Source organism: Amblyomma maculatum, chromosome 1 (assembly GCF_055883805.1).
Source record: "Amblyomma maculatum isolate TAMU_Amacu chromosome 1, ASM5588380v1, whole genome shotgun sequence".
NCBI lineage: Eukaryota > Metazoa > Arthropoda > Arachnida > Ixodida > Ixodidae > Amblyomma > Amblyomma maculatum.
Window position 1 is genome coordinate 198,631,893 of NC_139344.1, and position 24,836 is coordinate 198,656,728.

The 24,836-nt window shown below is 46.2% G+C and overlaps 1 protein-coding gene across 2 annotated transcripts in view; it reads right to left on the minus strand.

Moving 5' to 3' along the window:
- The window catches only part of Nsun2 (tRNA (cytosine(34)-C(5))-methyltransferase Nsun2), an 81,893-nt gene that overhangs the window by 24,813 nt on the left and 32,244 nt on the right, over window positions 1-24,836 (minus strand). For both annotated transcript variants that reach the window (XM_084590000.1, XM_084590001.1), the window contains exons 8-13: window positions 24,390-24,445; window positions 17,913-17,987; window positions 14,984-15,114; window positions 13,908-14,109; window positions 10,331-10,455; window positions 6,340-6,376 (exon numbers count right to left, since the gene is read on the minus strand). In XM_084590000.1, coding sequence (XP_084446126.1) covers window positions 6,340-6,376; window positions 10,331-10,455; window positions 13,908-14,109; window positions 14,984-15,114; window positions 17,913-17,987; window positions 24,390-24,445 — 626 coding nt within the window. The remainder of the gene's footprint in view (window positions 1-6,339; window positions 6,377-10,330; window positions 10,456-13,907; window positions 14,110-14,983; window positions 15,115-17,912; window positions 17,988-24,389; window positions 24,446-24,836) is intronic.

Consider the following 24,836-nt stretch of genomic DNA (forward strand, 5'->3'; position numbering starts at 1 on the left):
TATCGCAAAAGTTGCACGCATTCGTGATCGAGGTGTCCAGCCTGGCCTGCCCGATACAAATATACCTTGGCCCGGGCCCAGCCCGAGCCCGATCGAGAGGGCTTCCGAGCAGTCCAAGCCCGGCCTGCTTGTCAGGCCGAATACGGGCTATTAGGCCGGCCCGAGCCCGTGCACCGCTCTAATACCAGGTGTGGACAAACTGCAGCTCACAAGACCCATGTGGCTCTTTGCGGGTCCAAGTGCAGTTCGCCCCATTTAACCAACCTCCTCCGAACTACAACCACACCATTCGAACAATGAGCAATGCTACAAGAGTGTCACTCACCGTGACGACTGACGTGCTTTGTTGCATGAAAAGAAAATAATTTACCACGCAGGCACGCACCTCCCCCCCCCGCCCCCCTTCCCGTCTCGTTTTTTATAACAACTTTTGATTTTTTTTTTATGGCTTTTGTGTACACCTATCTGGCCATCCCTGGTCTATGCCAAGAAAAAGAACAGAGATAGAGTGCAATGCATATACAGGCCTCAAGGTTTGCGGTTGTTGAACAACCTGCGTTCTCAGTTCCAAAGTGAGCAAAATAAACATAAGAAGGCTCCGCACAGCTTCCCACAACTTGCTGCATGCAAGATATTTTGTGCAGTGCATACTTGTACGTAACCGTGGAACTTAAGAGTGGGCCTTACAGCTATCAGCCGCTGAAGTCTTGCACTGTTCTTTTCGTGCACTGCACAGTGTCGGTGTGCTGTTTTATGATGCACTAATAGGCTTTAGGCAATGTTGAGTTGCCAATGCAGAGTTCTGTTTATTTTGAGACGTAAATTCTGTACATACAGTCTAGTAGAGTTTTCTTAGCACATGTGATTTTGGTCCAGCTGCATTGTTGGATGGTGCCAGGTCTACTTCTCAAATTCCCTGCTGCTTGTGTGACCACACCTCACCTGGTGCTGTCTCCTCTCTTTACATGAATCATGCATCTCATGAAACATTTGTAGGCACTGATGGGTTGGTGATGAATCCCAACATCAGACAACTTAATCCTCCTCGTGCAATACGGCCCATTGGTGGCTCACTTTTTTACACGAGGTGGAGTCAAGGACTTGTTTCCCAAGCATATCATCCCAGAAAAGCCGAGCACCAGGCCAGGGGAATGAGTGCACTCATTGTATTACTGGTGGGTACCCGGCAGCACTGGGAATTGCGCCCTGCGTCCGCGTCTTGGACAATGGCTTCGCCCATGACCCTTTCCCATACATTTCACCCCAGAAGAGTCTAGCACAAGGCTGGGGGAAATCTTGAACCCACTGGAAAATTAGCGGGTACCCAGCAGCACTGGGGATCGAACCCAGCACCTCCCAAATGCAAGGCAGATGCTCTACCCCAGGGCCAGGACTTTGAAAGCTTGTGAAAGATTGTGAAACAACCGACAAGCACATTTGCTGTTGTGCTTGTCAGTGACCGAAGCGGTGGCCTTGTGGTAGAGCACCCGTCTCGCATTCGGGAGGTGCCGGGTTCGATCCCTGGTGCCGCCGGTTACCCACCGGTTTTTAAATGGGTACAAGGTTTCCCCCGGCCTGGTGCTCGGCTCTTCTGGGGTGAAATGCTTGGGAAAAGGGGTCACGGCCCAAATAGTTGCGCCAATGTGGCAGTGATTCGTTCCGCCATCGGACAACAATAAGTCCGCCTTGCACGGCAACAACCCATTATGCAACGTTGTTTTTTTTTTTTTTTTTTTTTTTTTTTTTTTTTTTTTTTTTTTTTTTTTTTTTTTTTATAGGACTGCTGCAGCTGGGGCTTTAAGGGAGCACTTCAGGTGAGGGTCAAAGGAAGTACCTTTGCAAGACAAACAGAACCACCTTTGCAGGCTGCGAGGTTCGAAACTGGGTTTGGGCCTGCTGCAGAGGAGGGGCACGCAGCAGGGTTTACGGAGCTTCTCCCAAAAGCACACCCCTGGAAAAGCCGAGCGCCAGGCCGGGGGACGCTTGTACCCATTTTTACCGGTGGGTGTCCGGCGGTGGGTTTCGAACTAACCACCTCCCGCAGCCGAGACGGGCGCTCTAACCCAGGGCCAAGTTGCTTAGTCCTTTTGCGGGTGCAAGTCAGCTCAATAAAGAGTTCATTCTAGAGCTATTACACCACGTGACATTTGACTGCATCTGACTGTTCTGCCACCACTCTCGTATTTACTGCGCACGTTCTGCTCAATAAAGATTAGTTGTCAGTCAGCGCTTTTTCCTGTCCCTTCTTTTCGCCTTCGGGCTATTTCATTTGCGCTGAAGTTTTTTCAAATCGTTATGGGCCGACTAGCCCAACAAAAAGTTTTACTTAAAGTGAAACTTAAAATACAGAAAAGCTATAATCGCAACACAGGAACACAACCAGACTGCATGTGTTTGGTTTTCAAGCCGTATCAGCTGCCAGCGAGCGCACACCGTTGCCAAGATGCTCCGTAGCTATTTGCATTACTGCACGCTGCTGGTTATTTGAAGCCGTGCAGAAACCGCGAGAGAAGGGCTTTCATTTGATCATTTGATGGTTGGCTGTTTGGATTAAGATAGCTTTTCACATCCGACGCCTCAGCAGCAAAAAAATATACCTTGGAAAGCATTCCAAAGTTGCGTGATTTGCTTTTGGCAGGTCTTTTTTGTTCGCTGAATTGTGACACCTTCAATGCAATATACTTTAGAAGATAGAACATTACAATATTGCCTTTGCCCTCAGTGCATATGGGAATGGAAAGTGATGCTTACAAGCATATAATCTGTGAGGAGATTCTAAGCATCAGGCTCTGTAGCATATTTTTGTAAAACTGCTTAACCTGACATAACCACTGTTGAAATGCATTTCGTACACATACTAAATCGACTGCAGAACATGATTGCTATGCTTTCTTGCAAGTTCTGTCTTCTTCTGGAGCACCGAAGAACCATAACCTGCTCCTTGCAGGCCATGTAGCCACAGTTGCAGCCAAGTGGAGAGCACTTCTTTCCCAGTTTGTGCATAAGTCAGCATTTTTTGCAGTAGCCAAATGCACAAAATATTAAAGATGACGGACCAAACTATGTGTCTGTAGTTGCAGTTTTTAAAAAGTTTTAGATCCAATTTGAGTTAAATTACTAAGAGCACATTGTTAATTTTAGCTTGTTTAGGCGTGATTTTCATGACCTTTTTAATTCAAAATTAGCAGCAAAATAATCAACACACAGAAGAGGACTGCAGGAGGCCAGTGTAACAGCTTATGCAAAAATCACGTCCACTAAATCCACCATGCAATACATACGGAAGTTAGCTTGTTATTACCTTAAAGATGCAGAACAAGTACTACTAAATGCGCTTAGGGTGGCGTAGAATGACGACTTCACCAAGGCAGCAAGTACGAATTCAAATTGAAAACCACACCGCTGCGACATCATATTACTGATTTTGTGCTGACACAGACTTGTACCCCTAATATTGCCACATCTTATCTCTACAGCTTAACTGTTTAGCACTAGTAGATGTTCCTTAGTTTTGTCATATTGTTGCTTTTGTGTTTTGCATACAGTGCAAGCAGCATTGTTTCATTTCTTTTCTCAGCCATGCCTGCACACACAGAGTAGATAACAAGCAGACTGCAAATTATGTATTATGCAGAAATGCCTTTACTTGGCTTTCAAATGCGTGTGTGTGCGTCTTCAAGATACCATCCAAATAAACAGCTAGAAGGTTGTGCATGTCCACGTTGCTTTCACTGTGCCTCTCTCATACCCTCTTTTTAAGGCTATTTTAATTTTTAAGACAAAACTAGGCACCCACTAGGCACCCACTAGGCTAAACCAGCAAAAATGTGTTTACTTCTTGCTTCGGCTTCAAAGTGGAGATCGCTTAGGAAGAATGGAGCCCATCCCCTCTAACCCTTCAACGTGCAACCAGAAAGTGCACACTACAGAAGTAGGAGAGCATATGCTCCTCATGTTTTTCACAACTGAGGCTTCAAAATAAACCCAGGGTCAAAGTGAGGGCATTTACACCAACAACATTCCACTTGCAACAGGCTCACATGGTTTTATCCCTCATTTTGTGCATGCTGCAGGTGACTTTGGCACCAGAACAGAAGTGAACAGGAGGGAGAACACAAAGACAGACTGAAACGAACTTTGGTAAGACTCTCCAATAGCCCCTGGTGCCTACCTACATGCTGTGCTGCTGCCAGAGCAGTGCATGCATCAACAGTAGCGTCTCGTTAGTCTTGACGCGGATGAGGCCAGTGCACAGTATGAAAGACCCTAAGCTCGGTCCTGCCGCCCGAGTGAAGTGCATGCACTGTCCTCATGACGTATGAGCGAACTGAATTACTATAGGTGTGTAAGCATGTGTTTACGGTAAAGCCACATTAACTGAACTCGCATATATCGAAATGTCAGTTAAACAAAAAACTTTGTCACACAATAGGCATATACAGTCGAACCCGGATATATCGAACTCGAAGGGGATCGCAAAATAGTTCGATATATAGATAATTCGATATACAGAAATCAGCCTGTGACGGCACTTACGATGCGAAAAAACAATACCGTATTTGTCGCGTAATTAACCCACTCGCATAATGAACCCACGCTCCACTTTTGCACCGAGAATTTGAAGAAAAAAAAAATGCGTTAAGGCCAGCTCGCTCACATGCAAGCGATTGAGCGATCTCAGCGACGAGCGGCAGCGACAGAGCGAAAAATTTCAAACTTGTTGGAACCACGTCCCTCTCGCTGCTCGAGCCACCGCAGCAAGGTTTCTGTGTCGCCGCTGCAGAAATCGCGACCATTTTCGCTTGCATGTCGATGGCGCACGTCACTCCGTTTTGGTCGTCTCATCCACAGCTCATTTCTTGGCAGCGTGCCAAGATGCTGCGCAGCGATAACATTGGGGCGCTTTTATCTTTTGATAGCTCCTGCAGTGGCGGGGAGCGAACTTGGCAGGGTGCCCGTGATGGCTTGATTGCACAAGCCTGGTTAGATTTATCACGCCGCGCTTGGGGCGGGCGTCATGATCGCAGCAGCTGACCGCGTGCTTTCGTTGATTCCTACATGCAAGGATAAACGCCTCCCGCCAAATAAAAAAAATACCCTGGCGCTTCTTAACGTCCCGACAGCACAACGATAAGAAAGAATGACTCGCTAAACAAAAAAAAAAAAAAAAAAAAAGAAAGAAAGAAAAGAGAGAGAGCTGCCGCTTTTTAACGTCCGCAGGCGCCATAGCCACATCAGCCGCCACGCGCAGAGGGTTCGCAACATACGCTGGAGAAAGCGTTCGACGCCTGTCTGAAAACGGGCTGAGCTGGCTTGGCGCATGCGTAGCGCGTGCTGAAGGAGAGAGATAGCTCGGCAAAAGGATGGGCACACCTACGCACATGGCTTGCAAACGTCATGTGTTGGCACGCGGGAAACGATAACTGCAGATGCGCGTGCCTTTGGGGAATGGGTGCGGCGCTGCCCAGACCAGCCGTCGCCGAACTGTCCCCTCTCATTCCTTCCGCGCGTGGCTTGAAAATGTCAAGCGGCAAACGGCCAAGGGTGATGCGATTGTCTTTGGGGAAGGAACACTTTCCAGTGCGTGGTGCGGAGTTCGATATATCGAACGACCGGTGAAATGAAGTTCGATATATGACGCGGCTTTCCTATACTTTTACATGGGATTTTCAAGGGGATATTCCGTGAGTTCGATATAACCGGGTTCGACTGTAGTAGTCTATTTGCCTTTGCTCATTTTAAAGTGCCTTCTTGTTCAAAGCAAAATTAGTACACTGATGATTTCAATGCTCTGATTATTTTGAACCTCCCCTTACCTCAAAGTTGTTCATGGTTTCAAGCCTTTCGAGCTAACGAGCATTTACTGTACACAACTACAGATTGCGGGTGTCAGTCTTGAGGCACATACTTATACATAGAAAGTGGCTCTTCTGCACAACCGCATCTGGGCATAAGACTGGCATGATGTGTGCACTGAGGAACAGAAGCACACTTTATTTTAAACCTCACTTGTTTCCACACAAGTGACCCTGCTTATGCTATAACATTTTCAAGGGTTGTATCATTAAGTTCTCAAAAAAAAAAAAAGAAGAAAAAAAGAAGAAAAAAAAGAAAGGAGCATCCTACATCATTAGCTTATCCGTTGCTATTTATGTTCTGCTCTACAAATGCTACAGGCACAATCGCATTCCAGTAGCTCTTGACAGCTTGAGCATTTATCGGTCTGAATGAATTTTATGCCTTTTGATTTTAATAAATTTGGTCTCATCACGGCTTTAGTATAGCACTTGTAGGACATTGCTGGCCTGCAATAAAAACCACAAAACTAAAAACCCTCACCTCTTATCCTCTTTGGCGCTCGGCTGCTCTTCACACTCTGAAAACAAAAGGTAACTGCATATTATAATCAATTAAAGGTATACCTTGGTCAACGGCTACAAAATAATAGTCAAGGAAGCAACACAAAAATGTCCACAAGGCTGCGACTAAAAGAACCTTATGAACTAAAAGAAATGCATAAGCCAAGCTTTTCCATCAGCTCAACTACAAGAAGCAAGCAATAAATCGGCGGCACTGTGGTGAAGCCTACACTGGAAGCATTCTGCAAGAGGGAAGGCACAGGCAACAAACGTGAGCATCACGCTTACAGGGTGTGAACCTTTTTCATGACGCGTTAACTATGCAAACAACTATACGGAAGCATGGTGGCAGCAAGCAACATTGTATCACAAGTCATAAGGCTCAGAGCTCCTATATGCGATGGTGCTGGTGTGCACTCCTTAGAATGCAACACAACTGCAGAGGCGCCAATGTAGGTCCTCTGGCAGTCTTTCCCGCAAGACTTGCAAGCGTTTCAGAGCAGCTTCCCGACTTTTGTAGACAAATGGCTGCTGTTGATGACACGCTGACTTTCCATAAGGAATTTCAGGCATTCTTCGGTGAGAATAACCAAAAAGGTGGCTATGGTCATTTAGCAGAGGTGACAGACATTCAGTATCAATAAATTAGGCATGCAGACAATTAGTGAGAGCTTAGGGGGGCATGATGCAATTTAATGTTAATCTCATAAAACTGTATGGCTCCACAATTTCATGTTAGTATGGCCATTCACACTGAAATATTGCTCACAGTGTGCCCTATTTAAACTTGCAGACCATGCAACACTAGGACGGGCCCGTTTCATACAATGAAAAGAGACAAGCAATGGTCAGATTGTGAGCCATGAAAACCTATGCAACCACATCTTTTTGTTTGCCCAAATAACATTTCTTTCTGGATGAGTCACATTCTGAGGTTTGCCTACTCATAGCTTTGTCGATGCACATGAGTCCCCAAATACGCATATGCTGAGAATATAATAGAATTCCAACAATATGGTCAAGTCTGATGCAAATTCCACAATTACATAACTTTCCAAAAGTCTCAGCTGGTGCATGTTATGTACAATAGTTCCTTTACAACAAAAATTATACATTTAGATCAGGACAACTTTGTCAAATTATTGCATTCCGAGTAAATGAACAAACTTTCCTGGTTTGTTCGCTTGCTTTTGCTAACTAACTATGCTGTGAAACTCTTGTATTTCCATTTTCCTTTTCTACTGCTCATAACCATTTGCAATCAATTTAGAATGTGTGCTCCCTTCTTTATATACTAACATACCGCGGTGGTGCAGTGGTTAAGGCGCTCGACTACTGCACCCAAGAATTGAATTTCGGCTGTGGCAGACGCTTTTCAATGAAGGCGAAAAGCAAGACGCCAGTGTGCTGTGCAATGTCAGTGCAAGTTAAAAAACCCCAGGTGCCCGAAATATCCAGAACCCTCCACTACGGCGTCTCTCATATCCTGAGTCGCTTTGGGACATTAAACCTAAACCAACTTCTTTATACAGGGTGTCCAAGCTAACTTTAGCCCCCCAAGGGTTAAAAAATAAAACACTATAAGTAGGCCAGGAAAACTACTTGCATACAGCTGCCAGCCACTTAGCACAGCACAGGCAATTTTTTATTTTGCAATTAACTAATTAGCGATTGAGATAATTTTGCTAACTTACCAACTACTGCATTTAGACAATAAATGTTTTTCGAAGTTGAAGGGCAGATCCAGAAACCCCCCCTTCCATTTATTTGCGGTAAAGAAAGCCTCATGTGCATCTTTTTTCTAAGCTCCGAAAAAAGTCCCCGAAATACAATAACTATCATGTGACTAGCACATTCGCTCACCGCAAGTGTGACGCCTCCAATCGTGGTTTGAGCGAACAAAATTAGCTGTCACAATGACTCAATGGTCGAGCTCCTGCGGTAAGATGATATATTGACAGTAGTTGCAGCGAGTAGTGTGGCGTGCTCGCCGCAACTCGCACCGTCACGTGCGGCGACTGGCTGACGCGGCGGGCGACGAAACGATGACGGACACATCGGCCTGCCGCTGGGACTGGGTTGTCGAGTCACGGCCTCAACTGATTTCGTTTACTCAAACCACAGTTGATAGCAGCACAATCGTGGCTTGCGAATGTGTCAGTCAGGTGGTTTTTTTTTTTTTTTTTTTGTATTTTGCAGGCTGTGTTTGGAGCTCGGCAAAAAGATACACGTGATTTCTTTACTGCACATAAATGAAATGGGGGTTTCTGAAGGTGCTCTCCAACTCCGCAAATCACTTTTATTTTCTAAAGTCAATATTTATTAATTTAGAAAAATTATTTGAATTACTAATTCACTGCAAAGCAAAAAATTACCTGAGGTGCGCAAGACGGCTGGCAGATCTACGCAACTGGCTTCTCCGGCCTACCTCAAATGTATTTTTTAAACCTTGGCTAAAGTTAGCTTGGACACCCTGAATACTAGTGCTCTGGCACTGCAAGGTGTTTTTGTAAAAAAAAAAATAAAAAAAAAAACTAAAGTCAGAACAGAAATAATTCTGTCAAGTCTTCATTATAGATCAAACTTTTTTGTTTGCACAACGAATAGAAATAATTATTTCAGCTGCAAAATGTGACGCACTAAAATTAACGCACCTCTTAGAAATCTGCTGTTTAGTCTAGGAGCTCAACTACACTCACCCTTTAAGTATCCAGATTATAATCATCATCAAAAGCAGCAGCAGCAGCATCCTGACAACACCCCACACAGGGTGAAGGCTTCTCTCATATATCTCCAGTTAACCCAGTCCTGTGCCAGCTACTTTAACCTGATCCCCACAAACTTCCTAATCTCATCTGCCCACCTAACTTTCTGCCGCCCCCTGCTACGCTTTCCTTCCCTTGGAATCCAATTTATTACCCTAAGCGAGATCATCGGTAATCCTCTCATCGCACTACCTGCCCTACCCATGTCCATTTCTTCTTCTTACTTTCGACTTGAATGTCGGTTATTCGTGTTCGTTCCCTGACTCACTCTGCAAGCTTTCTGTCTCTTAACATTACACCGCGTAGCAGGGGGCTGCAGAAGGTGGGCAGATGAGATAAGGAAGTTTGTGGAGATCAGGTGAAAGTAGCTGGTTGATTTTTGGTTGATTTCCTCCTGAGATACCTGTGCTTTCTTTGCCTCTCGGTGTTCCCTTGAAGCGGCCCGTAGTTGTTCAATGGCGTCCACCAGCTCCGTGGCTTCCTCTTTCCATTGCAGTGGTTTGCTACTTTAACCTCCTTAATTTTCCTCCTTATGAATAGTTCTACCTGTTCATAATCCCAGTCTTCCATGGGTCTTTTCTCTATTGCTTCCTCTATGTCTGCTGCTATATGCGATATTTGATCGTCGTTTAATTTTGCGTTTACTTTTTGTCTAAGTTCCATTTCTGTTTTCATCAAGGGCCCCATCTGCAGACTAATACGTTTATGATCACTTCCCAGACTACACTCCCCTTCTTCGTCTATTTCCATTTTTGTGACCTTGCTATAAATTTCCTGCGACATTAGACAATAGTCAATGGTCGTCTGCCTGTTGCGGAATTCCCACGTGATTTGTCTTTCGCATTTTGTTTTTCTATTTACTATAACTAGGTCGTGTCACTCACTGAAATCTAGCATTAGCTTCCCGTTACAATCTGTGTATCCATCCAGATCGTCTAATGAGAATCTAATTCATTAGAATCTAATCTAATGAGAACACAACACGGGCGGCCTCTGGTGGCAGCCGAAGGAAGCAGGCAGTGCATGAATTTTTCTGGTCGCAAGAGGCGAGCTTCTCATTCGAAAGACTTCTTGCTCCGTGCTCTGTTCCATCCTATGTGTTCGTCTTATCTTTTATGTATCTTATATGTAGCACAGCATGCTATGTTCCACATTATTTTAGTTCAGAAGCACACCCTTACTAAAACATAAATTTGAGCATCTTACCTTCTGAAGCTGTTGTCATGCTTTTGTCTTTGCTTTGAGACTCCCAGGGCAGCTTGGAAGCTGTCTTCTTAAGCACAGCAACAAAGAATGCACCTGTGTCTTGTTGGTGAGGCAGAATTCTTATGCTGAAGAAAAAAACAAACAAAGACATGTAAGCCATATTCTGGTTCAAGCACCACTGCATGAAACCACAGTCCTAGTATCCAGCATACAATCCAGGAAAGACATTCATAGTTAACTTTTAGGACCACCGTACTATGGAATGTAGGTTGCTGAATAAACAAGGCTCCAATCAATCTGACTGTACAAGTCTCTGCTAAACCATTACTGATGAAAACCTGGGATGAAAATGCTTTCAAGTACAGTTATTAGACACTTCAGCAACTAAGGTATGACCTGAAAAACAGGCATGACCGATGCCACAACATTCTGTTCATAAACTCCAGAAAGAAGCTGTGCGACTAACTGTGGCAATGAGTTAAGAAAAATGAAAAAAAGGCTTATTTACTACAAAAAAAAGAAAGGGGAAAGCTACATGCAAATCAGAATAAAACGCAAGGCCTCTACACATCCCTCGTGACCTTTCTGAAATAAGATTTGATCACTGCTATCTTTCTTAAAAATAAATGTTATAGGCCCTAACATTTTCTGCAGAAATCTAGTCAATAATCTAGTCAACAATCAGTTCAGGCAAATGCAAGTGAACAGCTCTAGCACACATGTACTACCATAGTCTGCATAACCTACAACATGGACGAGTGCCCCAGAATACACTGAAATGCAGGGGTGCAACAGCTGAAATAGGATTTGTAGAAATTTTCGGAGCAGCAAAATCTTATGCTTTGGAGCAGTAAAACCAAATTTGGAGCAGCTCACAGGAAAACAAAAACTGCATTTTGAAGCACGAATTCAAATTTTGGAGCTGTTAAACAAAGAGGAAGCCTTACTTTCGGCACAAAAGATGAAGAGGTGTGAATATCAAACCGTATCAACTTGATCCATTGAAATCTAGCAAGGGCCACCCACTACCGGCACTGAATATATTTCCTTTAGGAATCCAGTGAACACCTATTTTTGGAAATAAGCGCTTTGTACAGCAAGGCAAAAAAAAAGAATGTGAGCCATAAAATCGAGGAGGTGAATTTTAAACTTAGGGGACTAAATAAAAATGGAAAAAGCTAGAGAACATGCATTATTATTATTTTATTATTGCATCTAGCGCGGTTTGACAATCTTAATCATGGGATGCTAACTTGTTCTCAAGACTCATAAAACAATGTTTCACTGCCTGCTGCCTGCCAAATTTACAGTTTGTGTCATGCAAGGGCAACTCCAGAACTCCAGCAGAGCCCAAAGCCATCCAGCGCGCGCGCGCACACACACACACACACACACACACACACACACACACACACACACACACACACACACACACACACACACACACACACACACACACACGCGCGCACGCACGCACGCACGCACACACACAGATTCAAAACCAAAAACAGAAAAAAGACAATAAAAGTAGCGACCAAAAGGTAGATACTAAAAGTAGTAAGCAAGCAAACCATGAGCAAAGAAACCAGATGAGCGGGTGTGTCTTCGGCCCGTGATTTACGCTTAGGTGCTGGCAATGACCATGGTTTTGACTCCACATTTTGATTTAGAGTGAAGAGGGAGATGACTTGGGATATTATGTTATATATTTCATGCACAGAGCATCTGTAAATGTTAATTTTGGCAGTCTTGGGCACCACGGCAGCGTTATGGAATTCAAAATCTAAAGGTCTACTCGATTTGGCTGCACTTTCTGCGCTAGTTCTGGCAGGATCCAAGGTAGCGCTGACAGCGTGTAAATGGCTTACAGCACTAGTTCAGCTAGTTCAGGTTTAGTTCAGGTGCAGCGTGACACTAGCGCCGCTGGCACAGCATGTTTGCTGCACTTGCTGCACTTGCTGCACTTGGCATCCGGCCAGTTCAGAGACTCGGTGAACTCGCGCTGAACTAGGCCTGCACCTTTGCAAAAGAAATAGCAAGGTGCAGGTGCACGTTCCCCGAACTGCTGACACCCAAAATAAATTTCACATGTACCACCTCAAGTTATATCAGAACAAATGCAGAAGCCATAACTGATGCCCCTCCTACAGTATTTGGCAACAGGAAAGAGAGTCTATCAACGATACAGCATAAATACAACCTTGCTATACATGAATGGCCAAAAAAAATACCAAAAACTTCCGAACAAGAAAACTAGAGATACATCCATGAAAAGCATACGGAGCTTAAAACAGTGTTTAAGAACTGCTCCAAAATCACAAGTACCACCGTGGCCCTTTTCGCAGTGGGACGCAGTAGCAGTGGGGCTCGTTACAAACGGCCCCTTTGCGTTATGGGGATGCTTCACTGCACGGACTGTAACCCATGTGGTGAAGCATCCTTAAACCGGAACGGTTCAGCATATTCGAAGAGCGGAGGATGTACGTGGATGCAAGAGAGAAAAATGTGAGTAGGCGTTAGAATGGCGTGACGCTATCTCGAAATAAAACTAAAAGCCCAGTCACACATGCTGCAGTGCCTGAAATGTGACTGGCCATATCACAGAAAGTTGTCCCTGAGTATGGCAAACTCTTGCAGCTTGCCGGGGCATTCTGGCGCAAATTTAACAAATTTCACGCTAACGGCGCAGCTTGGCGTGGGAATATGTAGCAGTATCAAAATGGCACAATTGGCGCAGCTGTTGCAGCCCTGGAAATTTTATAATGCTGACCAGCATAACCCTTTGCAATGATAAAAACATGGCAGTAATCCCATTCTGGCATGGCTCAGCCACCTCAGCGTCTGAACTGTTGCCGTCTCAAATTTGCTATTATGGAAGAACTTTAGACAGCAGCGATAAATGCCAGACCGCTGCACATGCTTTTACAAACACAGCTTTCAGCTGTAAGCAGAAAAGCAAAACATTCTCCTTACCACTGTAAAGCACAATACTGATTGGTGTCAAAACCAAGCCTGGAAGTGCGATCTCACGCACACATGACCATGCACTGTAGGTTATCCCAATAGCGCAGCACTGAAGTCATAGGCATTTCAGGATAGGATTAGGGCTAGCTCTATTCATGTGCCACATGAAATGCATGTCATCCCAGCAGCAGCACTATGTCTGTTTAATTTACCACCACCCTATGAGCTGGTACAGGCAAAGGCAAAGCACGCTATTCTGCTCTAATCATTATCATGCTTTCCACGTCCGAAATTTCAACATTATTTGTTCATTAGAAAGCGCACTAGTGTCCACTAGTAGTCTGCATACACCTCACCGGCCGGCTTCAATTCGACAAGTAAAAAATTTTGAATGGCAATAGTGCGCTCCATATACTTTTGTCTGCACCTGTACATGGCAGTTTCAGAGCCAGTTTCCACCTGCATCTCTTCTCTAACTCTCCACATTCAAGAAGGCTGACTAATGTTCCCACAGACTGCAAAAACTAACTATTTCAAGATGTATACAAACAAAGCCATGATAAAATTTCCAGGTAGGCATTCGTAGCAAAGAATTCAAGGAAAATAGACTTGCCAGTGTTTGAGTTTTAGTTGGGCAGCCACCTCAGGTGATGGCGGGAACATGTGGGACCGAATCTGTGTGTGGTACATCTCCGGTACCTCGGCAAATGATGTGTACACTGCCATATCCTTGCTGGACACTTTCCAGGTACAAAGTCCTGGGCTGCTTACTAAACCCGGCAAACTGCTTCTGGCATCAACTAGCTCAACTGTGCCTGCAAGTAACAAAAATCTTACAGTTATTAAAAAGCAAGAGGCTGTTATGTCCCACATTTCCATACTCCAGTTTACACTTAAAAAGAAAGAAAAATGTGGACAGTGATAGGCTTGCTGCGTGTATGCTTCATAAAGCCCCTTTGCCCACTATCCAGCTAAAATTTGTTGTAATAGAGGGAAAGGGCATAGAAATGTGCGAGCACCTTTCTGCCCAATCAGTACAGCCATGTGCATGATAAATTAAGGGCAAAGTAGCACCCATGCCAGGAAGAGACATGAAGGGACCAGTGCAAGAAAGTTAAATGTATGTCTGCGTGCCAAAATAAATGGCGCAGCAATAAAAAAAAAAGAAAAATAAAGAGAAAAGAATGACAACAAGACATAGTTCATCATTCACCCGTGAATCAAAATGGCAGAACAATGAAATGCACATCCCAATGCTGTCACAGCAAAGCAATGGTGCCAGCGTAGAGGTCGAAAAGACACTGGCTTTGTCAACAGAAAGCATAAATGGGCTTCAATATGAATTTTTATTGCCTTTTACAATGTGTATTACACTAATCTTTTGCAAAAACAATCATAATTGCCCTATCTATACTTCAAACTTGTTTATTTGAAACATCCAAACATAGTGAGGGGTGCTTTAATGGCATTTGTGCACACATGCAAAGCACTTTTGAGTCACATGCATTTGCAAAAACTCTGTAACCGCAAAATAGCTGTTGTTAGTGTAGCCATTATATAATATGCATGCTGTTTCAGGCTAAAGTTGAACTTAAAATGAAAGCAGGATGATCATTTAAATAAAGTCAAAAGTTTTCTTGCTCGTCTTTACTTGTTTTCACAATCTTAAGTTCATGCCACTAAACCCACCTTCACACTGAAGCAGAAGGCTTGTGATGACAGCTTCATTTTCCAAAGGGTTCATAGAACATGTTGAATAGACCATTATACCTCCTTCAACTAAAAGTTCAAGGCCACGACGTGCAATGCGTACTTGCAGGCTGTACAAGAAAACATAAGAGGATATCAGTCAGCTTCTAGCACAGTCAAAAGAAAAGAAACCACAAATGACTATCATACAAGTCTGGCCTTAGCCTTGACATGCTATGTACCAGATACCACAACAGCTTATGGGACATGTGTGCGTGTAAAAAAAATTTATTTCTACACAGTCACGCAATCAAGCCACCTGAACTGTGCCCAGGTAGGACAGAACACACATGGTCTATTTGCTGGTAACAATACCATGCAACAGTGAGCCAAGAGCCAGAGCTGGAATACATTTTTTTCAAGAACATGTGTCCCAGATACTTTTGCAGCCAAAAGCATACAAGTGAGTACAAAGCAAACTTGCAACTTTTTTTTTTGTTCTTGTTCCCCCCCCTTTGAGTCTATGCTGTACCTAGCACCAGTTTCTTTGTTACAGCTGCAAAGCTACCCAGGCAGGGGTCATATTCTTCCTTGACCAGGCACACAGAATGTGTCTGGTGGCAAGCGATGATGCAGTTGGTTATTCTGTAATTCATAATTAGCCTGTGGCTTTGTCGATATCAGCCAAATGAGTCACTGTCTTCCCGATAGCTTGCGTGAGCACCAGTGTCCCATAGAGAGAGCAATAAACAGGCACTCCAATATTCACTGATGACCCCACTAAATACAGAAACCAAAACCATTAAAAAAAACTGTTGCAAGGAAGAAAGAGAAAGAAGGAAACGAAAAATATCAATGCATAAAAGAATTTGATGAAAAGCTTGAAAACCTGCATTCGATGATTGGCTGATGTATTTCGCGATATTTTAGGATGCCTTCTTAGCAATTGCTAAAACTTTCAAACAAGTAATGACTACCCATTCTTTCTGTGCTTTACTCAATAAACTTCCCATTCTGATGTTTCAGAAGCACCAGAAACTCTCCACGACAACCTTAGCCCTTGGGGTGATCCATGGAATCCACCGGCCATTCCATAAAGCTTCTGTGCCTAATGTTATTTTTCCTCCCATGTCGGCTGGTCCTCGAAACAAAGGCCGGTGAAACCTGTTTTTTTTTTCTAAACTCACTGAAAGAGGAATTTTCAAACTTAATTTCCTTAACACTCTTAACAAATTCTGCATTCACATCCCACGCCAGCGAGCTTCAAACAAGAGGTTGAACAGTTCACTGCCACCAGCTACCGGTCCCCTCCCTGTATTTAACTTCTGCAGGGAAGCTGAAAGTACAGTTAAAGAGTCAGTTTTATGTTAGGATTCGTAGCAAGATGCTCTAGCTAAAAAATAAAAAATGTGTGCTACAATCCCCCACATTCAAAACGTTTACCACCACCTGAAAGGATCTGCAGACGTGTCAATGTGGCTGCTGTATTTTCCTCTCGCAATAAGCTTTCAAGGCTTTCTGACCTGCCGCACCGCAAGAACAACACTTGACAACACTTGGACTGTCAAGTGTTGTCAAAAACTGTTTCATTCTTTTAGGCTGGGTTGCTGCATCAGTAACCACCTACGCGAGCACTAGTACAGTGTGCATAGAGTGATCAATAGGCAACTTACTAATGCTCGCTGCAAGGCTATGGCTACCTGGTCTCCTTCAAAAGCTCTTCTATCATCAGGAAATATGGCAAACACCTTACCAGAGATAATATAATAGAAGCATTTCAAATAATTTCTGCCAAAGTCTACTGTGTAATATCTAGTTACCTTCATCAATTCTCACTGACAGGGATATGCCACTTTTATAAGCCTAGCCTGCCATCGTATGCAAATTTCCAGGCATTTCGTCACTCGTGTTTCAGTGCAATTTTAGTTTTCATTCTTCCTTGAAATTGTTAATTGTTATCATCTTTGACCCTCCTTCTCAGCTTCCCTCTCTGTTCTTTCTTCTTCCGCATCCTTTCCTTCCTTCTGCATCAGCACTTCACTGCAACATTCTTCCATTTTTCTTTTCACCCTCCGAGCCTTTGCCTAGGAATGCTTTCTGAAATCATCACGCTTGGACTACCTATTCGTCCCTCCTTTTGTCACCTTTCGTTTTTTTCGTCCTTTGCTACATGGGAATAAATGCCCAGCATACAGCCAGGTGTCGTCCGTTTTGTGTCCTGTTGCTCCTGCACTGTTTATGCAAAGCTATGCCACTCTAACTATTCCGAAACGACCTCACATTCCCATGGCAGCCTCGATTGGGCACTTCCCTCACCCAGGCAGTCTGACCAATAGCAGCAAGCGATGCCACACTCAATACTTCCCGCTATGGTCAAGCAGCACCAACATAGTTGCAGCACGTGTACACCAAAAAGGAGCACTAGTTACAGATATGGCAGCATCTGTAACAAGTGCTTTAACTATGTATTGGAACTAACGAGATAAAAGAAAAAAGGACCTAGTGGTTGTTTTGATCAACTTCAGAATGCAGCTTTTACTTGTAAAAGAGAATCCAGGACTGGGTTCTTATGCCATTTTGAAGAAGATATAGAGGTTAAAACGCTAAGGGAGTCTGTGTAGATTACCGCTGTATGTACTTTTTTTTAATAATGTTCTGTTTGAGGAATTCCGTGTACTTCAAGATTCAGTCGCCTGCTCCTCCATTCAAGGTTATCAACATCAGCTTTCAGTTGTACAACATCCTGGCCCTGGGCTTCAATATTTTCGAACCTTAACTTTACACCCGTACCTCCTTCTCATTCTTTTCTAAGTACTAAAGAGGAATGCCAGAACTTTAATGCAGTGCCCTTTTAAAAACATTTAACTGGCCAATACTACCAAAAACATCTTTATGTTACTCAAAACACGAAAAACACACAATACCATACCCATGAATGCTGTTGCCATTGGCCACATTCCATTTGCGCCACAGGTCAATGTTTTTTCTTAAAGTTCCATCTCCACTGCAACATAAAAATGTCAACAAAATTATCACTCTGAAAGATTATCAATTCACACTGCAAATGGTTAGAGCAATGTCCATTTTAAGAGTAAATACCAACATTAAAGAAATTGATCAAAATGGCAGACAAGAGTGATTACTATTTTATGCCCTTCTAAACTGGTGGATTTGTGATAAGTTTCGAAATTGTTCAGTATCAAATATCAACACTGGACAGTGAAAAATCTGAAGAGTAACCCTGCTTTAAATTTATTACTAGTTCCTCCATTTGGGCTAAGTGCACGAAATGCGGCACTCATGAGGCAAGGTGAAAGCAACAGTAGCCAGCAAAGAAGCAAGGTCTTCAAAAAAGTTAGATGACCTTGCTTCTTTGCTGGCTACTGTTGCTTTCACCTTGCCTCATGAGTGTCTCATTTTGTGCACTTAGCCCAAATGGAGGAACTAGTAATGAAAGGTCTTCAAAAAAGTTAGATGGTCCCACCGGGGTGGCGCAGTGGTTACGGCGCTTGACTACTGTTCCCAAGGACGCGGGACCGAATCCCGGCCTCGGCGGCAGCCTTTCGGTGGAGGCGAAAAGCAAGGCGCCCGTGTGCTGTGCGATGTCAGGGCACGTTAAAGAACCCCAGGTGGTTGAAATTTCCGGAGTCCTCCACTACGGCGTCTCTCATAGCCTGAGTTGCTTTGGAACGTTAAACCCCACAAACCAAACCAAACCAAAAAAGTTAGATGAGTTCATTACTTGGAAACGCAGAGAAGTTGGCCAGATAGTTGAACATCTGGCCTGGGGAAAGGGAAGAGGAAAGAGTGTCGTGATGGGTGAAGATGTGGTGAGAAGAGATATGAGAATATATACAGGCATGTTAACTTGGATCACAATCGTATGTCGAGTGCTGTGTCATTCAAAAAGCACCAAAAAGCCCGCACTGCCTATACCGTTTTTCTATTTCTTCAGCCAAGCACCCAGCAGTGAGACCTCAGAGAGAGGCCTCTTGTCCAAACGCTTGAAGAAAGTGGCTAGAGTTGTCCTTTCGCGCATATATACTGAGCGCACCAATAAAACATGCTCTATAGTCGCTGCAATTTCACAACTGGAACATTCTGGGAAGTCCGCTTGTCCAATGTGTCACCGACGTACCGGTACATTCTCTATCTAGCATTCAAAACTTTGCGCCTGAGCACGAAGCTGGTGTACTTGAACAGGCTGAGCCATCTGTCAAATCTTTCTACAAGTTCATATTTCCGTCCACATTGTGTTGGTAAGTATATACTGTAGAACCTCGAATCTCACGGGGTCGCGAAAAAATTCGTATCATCCGAAAATTCGCATCATAAGAACAAACGAAAATAAATACGCAGAAGCATGGGAAAGGCAGTCGCACAGATCTGTTTACATTGTGGGGATTCACAATCCCCTTCCTCCATTATAACGCCCGCGAGTAATTAACACGCGTGATTACGTGCGCTGGCAGAGAGGTTGGCGGAGGAGAGAGCATGCTGGCCACCCCCTGCCGCCTACCGGGCCTGCGGCGACGTTGCCGCGGGTTTCCCTCTTTCCTGCCGGCGTAACAGGGAGACCTCCTCTTTCATTCAGAGGGACGAGCGCGTTTGTAGCAACTCCCCGGGGTCTTCAGCGAATGGGCGCGCACGCGCGCGGTTCATGATTTCCGCCGAGGAGACCACCACCGTCACCGAGAATTGCCCATTGACCGTAGGCACTTACCGCAACGGGATGTGAGCGAGAAGCCGTGTCAGGTGAGAAGACTCTTCCTCTCACCTACTTGAAGCCCTTCCCCATTAGGTGATTTTTATTTCACCCCCGTACGCGGCATTCGCTCACTACACGGTGGTTGTTCTTGATTGCTATTCCTTTGCCGTGTATTCGAGCACAATAAACTCTGTTCGAGTACGTAACTCGGTGTTTGTCCCCTCTGGCCCGAACCCGCCGCAGTGGTGACTTCTCGCACCGCGGGTTGGGGGTTACAGCTGTCTGCTAGGGCTGGCACGTCGGGGCTAGAAGGCGACTGTAGCGTCTAGCCCCCCCCGTGGCGCATTCGTGAGAGAATGAACCCCCATATTATGGCGCCCCAACGTGGGCGCCTTCTAATACTGCAGTGGTGATTGCACAACGGCAAGCAAGCAAAACCACCTTAACTGTTCATATTGCGAGAGATCAGGAGCTGGACGCTAGCCACTGTAATCTTGTAATTTTCTGCGAGAGCAGGATGTCACACGACTCCACCGCTCTGTAGCAGGGTGACGCGCGGATGCTGGTGTGATGGGCATTATCTCGTAGTGTTTTGACTTACCATGCTCTATGGGAGAATTGGAAACGTAGCGCATGTACTTTTGCACGCGCACGTTGATGGCATGAGAAGTGTTATTACTATCCTTGCTGCCGCGCCCGTCATCCAGTTCGTCGCGATGGCTCACAGCCTCAGAGAAGAGGCGGCCTACGCGGCTTCTCTGAGTGGTGACCGTTTTAATTGCATCAGTGCAGTGGGGAGCCTAGTCAGCCTTAAGGGAGCTTTAGGAAGAAAGCAGTAGGATTCTTTTTATTTTTGTCGACTAATGTTCGACGGGCTCTGGGAGCCAAGCGGCGCAGCCGCGGTGCACATAAGGGCACGCTGGTATTGCTGCCTGCGCGGGCGCTACACAGCTTGTATTGCTGTGAGCGCGTTGGATCCCTGCTGTCTGTACTCCTATAGCACCTTGCACAATCCTTTCCCCACGCGAAGGATACACGTGAGTCCTTCGAGGTTGGTCACACCACGCTGAGACGAGCTATATCGCACATGTGCATCGCTGAGCATGCGAGCGGCCCTAGACTTTTTTTCAAGTTGTGTCATTTCGCTGCCTAGTGATGTGCATGGTGACGTTGTCGAATGGGTAGAACTTGCTCTATAAGTTCGCAACAACGCCACGGTTGCTGCGTTGGGCACACGCCGACGCGCAACAGAGCTGCAAGCAAAGATGGCGGAGCTAGACTTTACACAAAGCGCACCGCAATTCGAGCCCCGCTGCGTGGCCCGAGGAGGACGCACTCCCCCACCAGCAGGCAGCTGCAGCGAGAGGCAAGGCTTGGGATTTCGAGCATCGCGCCTCGTTACGACTTGCGCCTATGGCAGACGTAACTGACCAATGTGCAGGGAGTAATTTCTTGTGCTGAATATAGATGGGACGCTCTGTCGATATTCAGCGCATTTTACTTCCAGAGCAAGCACGCGCTTTCTCTTGGAAAAGATCGAGCGGGGGTAGATTTGAAAAAGAATCAAATGTAATATTGAAAAGACAGCATTGCAGCCAGCAAGGAGGGGAGCCGGCGGAGGCCACGACGACCGTTGCAGCAGCGAGGGGTAAGCTGCCCAAGGAGTGGCCGCGTTCCTGCACCCAGGGCATGCTGTCACCGTCAACCAGGCCAAGACAAACGGTTTCCGGTCGGCTACGGAGCGAGCCAGCCGGAGTTCATGGAACGGGCCCATGCATCTAGCACGACAAAAGCTGCAGCAAAGGGACCGCCTCGGCGCCGTTCGGTGCTCGCGGCCGTGGCTTCACCAGCGGGAGCAGCTTGGCGCCCCGCTGCCCTCGCCATCGGTGGCGTCAACGACGGAGGGAAAAGAGGCCGGCCGGGAGCGCGCGGACGACCCGCTGAGGGGGGCCTGCAGCACACTACGCAACGCGAAGACGCAGTTTCTAACCGTTCCCCGGCAAGCTGCCCTGGCTGACCAAGGATGAGTGCAGAGGCCCGCCTGCAGCCATCAATATTTCCGTGCTTGGCTGACTCACAGCGAAGAAACGGGACCTGCGGCCGCCGCACGTGTGCCCCCAGCTCCAAGGTCGTCTCCTGTGGTCGTCGGCCTTGCCTCCCCCCTCCGACACCCGTGGCTGTGAGCTGTCTGCAACTTTTTATATATTGGCACTTTTCTTTGGGTTTGCGCGGTTTTCTCCGGGTTTAAAAGTTAAACGGTGTTTAGCCAGCCCCCTCGGTATATCCCTCGGTGAATGCGACTACTTTTAGCCGTACGGCGGTTTTAAGGAGGGGGGGATGTGGGGATTCACAATCCCCTTCCTCCATTATAACGCCCGCGCAAAATTAACACGCGTGATTACGCGCGCTGGAGAGGGCATGCTGGCCATCCCCCGCCACCTCCCGGGCCTGCGGCGACACGGCCTGCGGCGACACGGCCGCGGGCTTCCCTCTTTCCTGCCGGCGTAACCGGGAGACCTCCTCTCCCGTTCCGTGTCGAGGAGCGCGACTGTAGCAACTCGCTCGGGGTTCTTCGGCGAATGGGCGCGCACGCGCGCAGTTCATGATTTCCGCCGAGGAGACCACCGCCGTCACAGAGAATCGCCCACACACCGTAGGCACTTACCGCAACGGGATATGAGCGCGAAGCCGTGTCAGGTGAGAAGACGCTTCCTCTCACCTCCTTGACGCGCTTCCCTATTAGGTGGTTTTTAGTTCACCCCTGTACGCGCCGTTCGCTCGCTACACGGTGGTTGTTCTTGATTGCTATTCCCTCGCCGTGTACTCGAGCACAATAAACTCTGTTCGAGTATGTAACTCGGTGTTTGTCCCCTCTGGCCCGAACCCGCCGCAGTGGCGATTTCTCGCACCGCGGGTTGGGGGTCACAACTCTGTCTGCTAGGGCTGGCACGTCGGGGCTAGAAGGCGACTGTAGCGTCTAGCTTCCCCGTGGCGCATTCTTGCGAGAATTAACCCCCATAACAACTTAGAAGGTTTGTTACGGTCACACAGTCACAGCTCACCACTCGCGGCACACACAGCGCGACGCATGCCTCCGCGGACTTCTCGCGGCGTGTAGAGCACGACAAGAGATGGCGACGTGCCAGCCGCACGGCACCATAGGCTGCTCGCGATGCGTACAGTGCGACTAGCGGTCACGAAGTCTACGATGTGCGACCCGTGCACACCCGCCGCCACGTGCGTCTCTGACTAGTACTCAGGGCTGCGCGCTACTGCATACCTTTCACGGAGTGGAAAACGATCGCAATGCCGGCGATGTGCGATCTACCCGCCTCCGCGTACTTCTCGCGGAGCGTACAGCATGACTGGAGATGGCGACATGCGGGCCGCACGGAGCCGCTAACTGCTCGCGGCACGCGATCGCGGAGCCAGCGATGTCCGGTCCGTGAGCACCCGCCGCGTATGCCGCCGAGCGATTGCGACATCTGCGGTTTGTCGGCTACGCGCCGCTGAAAGCTTTTCGCGGCATGAGCCCGACAGAAAATCGCAACGTCGCAGAGATGCGGACCCCGCGTCACCGCAAACTGCTCGTGGTGCATGCATTTACGCGGCTGGCAATCGCGGAGTCAATGATGTGCGGGCGGTGCGTGGTGCTCAAGGTCGCGGTCGCAGTTCACACGTTCATATCATCCGTTGTGGCACGGGAGAGTGTTCGGACCATCCGAAATTTTGCACATTATACACAATGCACTCTGGCCGGGGAATTTTGCGAAGTCGTATCAACCAGATTCGTACCACCGAGATTTTACTGTACTGGAGCGACCGCGCCCACTCCCGCCTCCTCCTTTGCTGGGGGGCGCAGTTGCTCCACGCGTGCTACTCTATCGCACTAAGCAATCATGCAGCGCGTGCATTTCGCGGCGCGTGCGTGCAGTTACGGGTTCAAGGGTTGTTCTGCAAAGCTGCCACAGGTTTGCAGCTTTTTATTTTTATTCTGTTGGCGTGTCTGCTACGATGCGTCACGTTCAGGGGCTCGCGCTGCTGCCTCTCCAATAGGTTGACACATGACTGGTTCTATCGCTTTCGCTCTATCTTGCCGCACCCTTGCTTGCGGCTAGCAGCAGCAAAGAAGGTTGTTTTAGCCTCTTTCCATCTCCCTCTATCATCTTGATTTCATAACATGCCATTTATCTCCGTTGTGCAGGCCACCAAAAGTACGCCCTCCGTGCGCGCAGTTACTTTCGGATGGCTGACCGCGCGGGACCTTTGACTGCGGACTGGAGTGATGGCACTTTTGATTATAAATACGAGTCGAGCTCGGATTCGGTCTCTCAAGAAGTATCGAGCAGTATTTTTCTTATATTATCCTCATTTATCTAATTTATAATCAGGCCAATAATGACGATGATGTTATTAACAATTTAACAAACAGTTAATAAATTTAACAATGTTGAATATGCAGTTAACAAAATATATACGTATTTTTTTATATATTCAGTTTTATATTTGACCCTGTTCGCTTTGTGATTCAATTCGATGTATAATTTGAAGATAACATTTGTTACCTGCATAGCATAACTTTTGCATTATTATGCAGATTCAAAAAGTGTGACTGCAACCTTTTATAGCTTGACACAGAAACAGCACACTCATCAAGCTATGGTGAAAAAATTTACAAATCCGATCAGCAACACTTACGAGCAGGGAACATCACAAAGAATTCTGTCATACTTCAGAACCTCCAGAGTTCCGTCCTGAAAGAAAAAAAAAAAAAAAAAAAAAAAAAGAAAGAAAGAAAGTTAAAGAGAACAAGTATCCACACATAAAAGAAGATGCATCACAGTAGCAACAGCCTTAATGAGCTTTTCTTTACAAGTGACATTTAATTGGTCTTTTGTTTTATTTTAAAAGTGTGTCACTAGACACGGGTTTAAAGAGATACGAAGATGCAGAAGAATGTCAAAAACAGAGTGCAGACGAGTTTTACTGAGAAACGCACTTAGTGATAATATACAGAGACTGTTCAATGTCCACTTGTGAGAGCCATTGCAGCAACACTGCATTGCACAGCTACAGTGTAATGTATCTATGTGGATCGTTTCGGTTACAAACAATCTCACCAGGCCCCAGCTTTTCCACCGCATT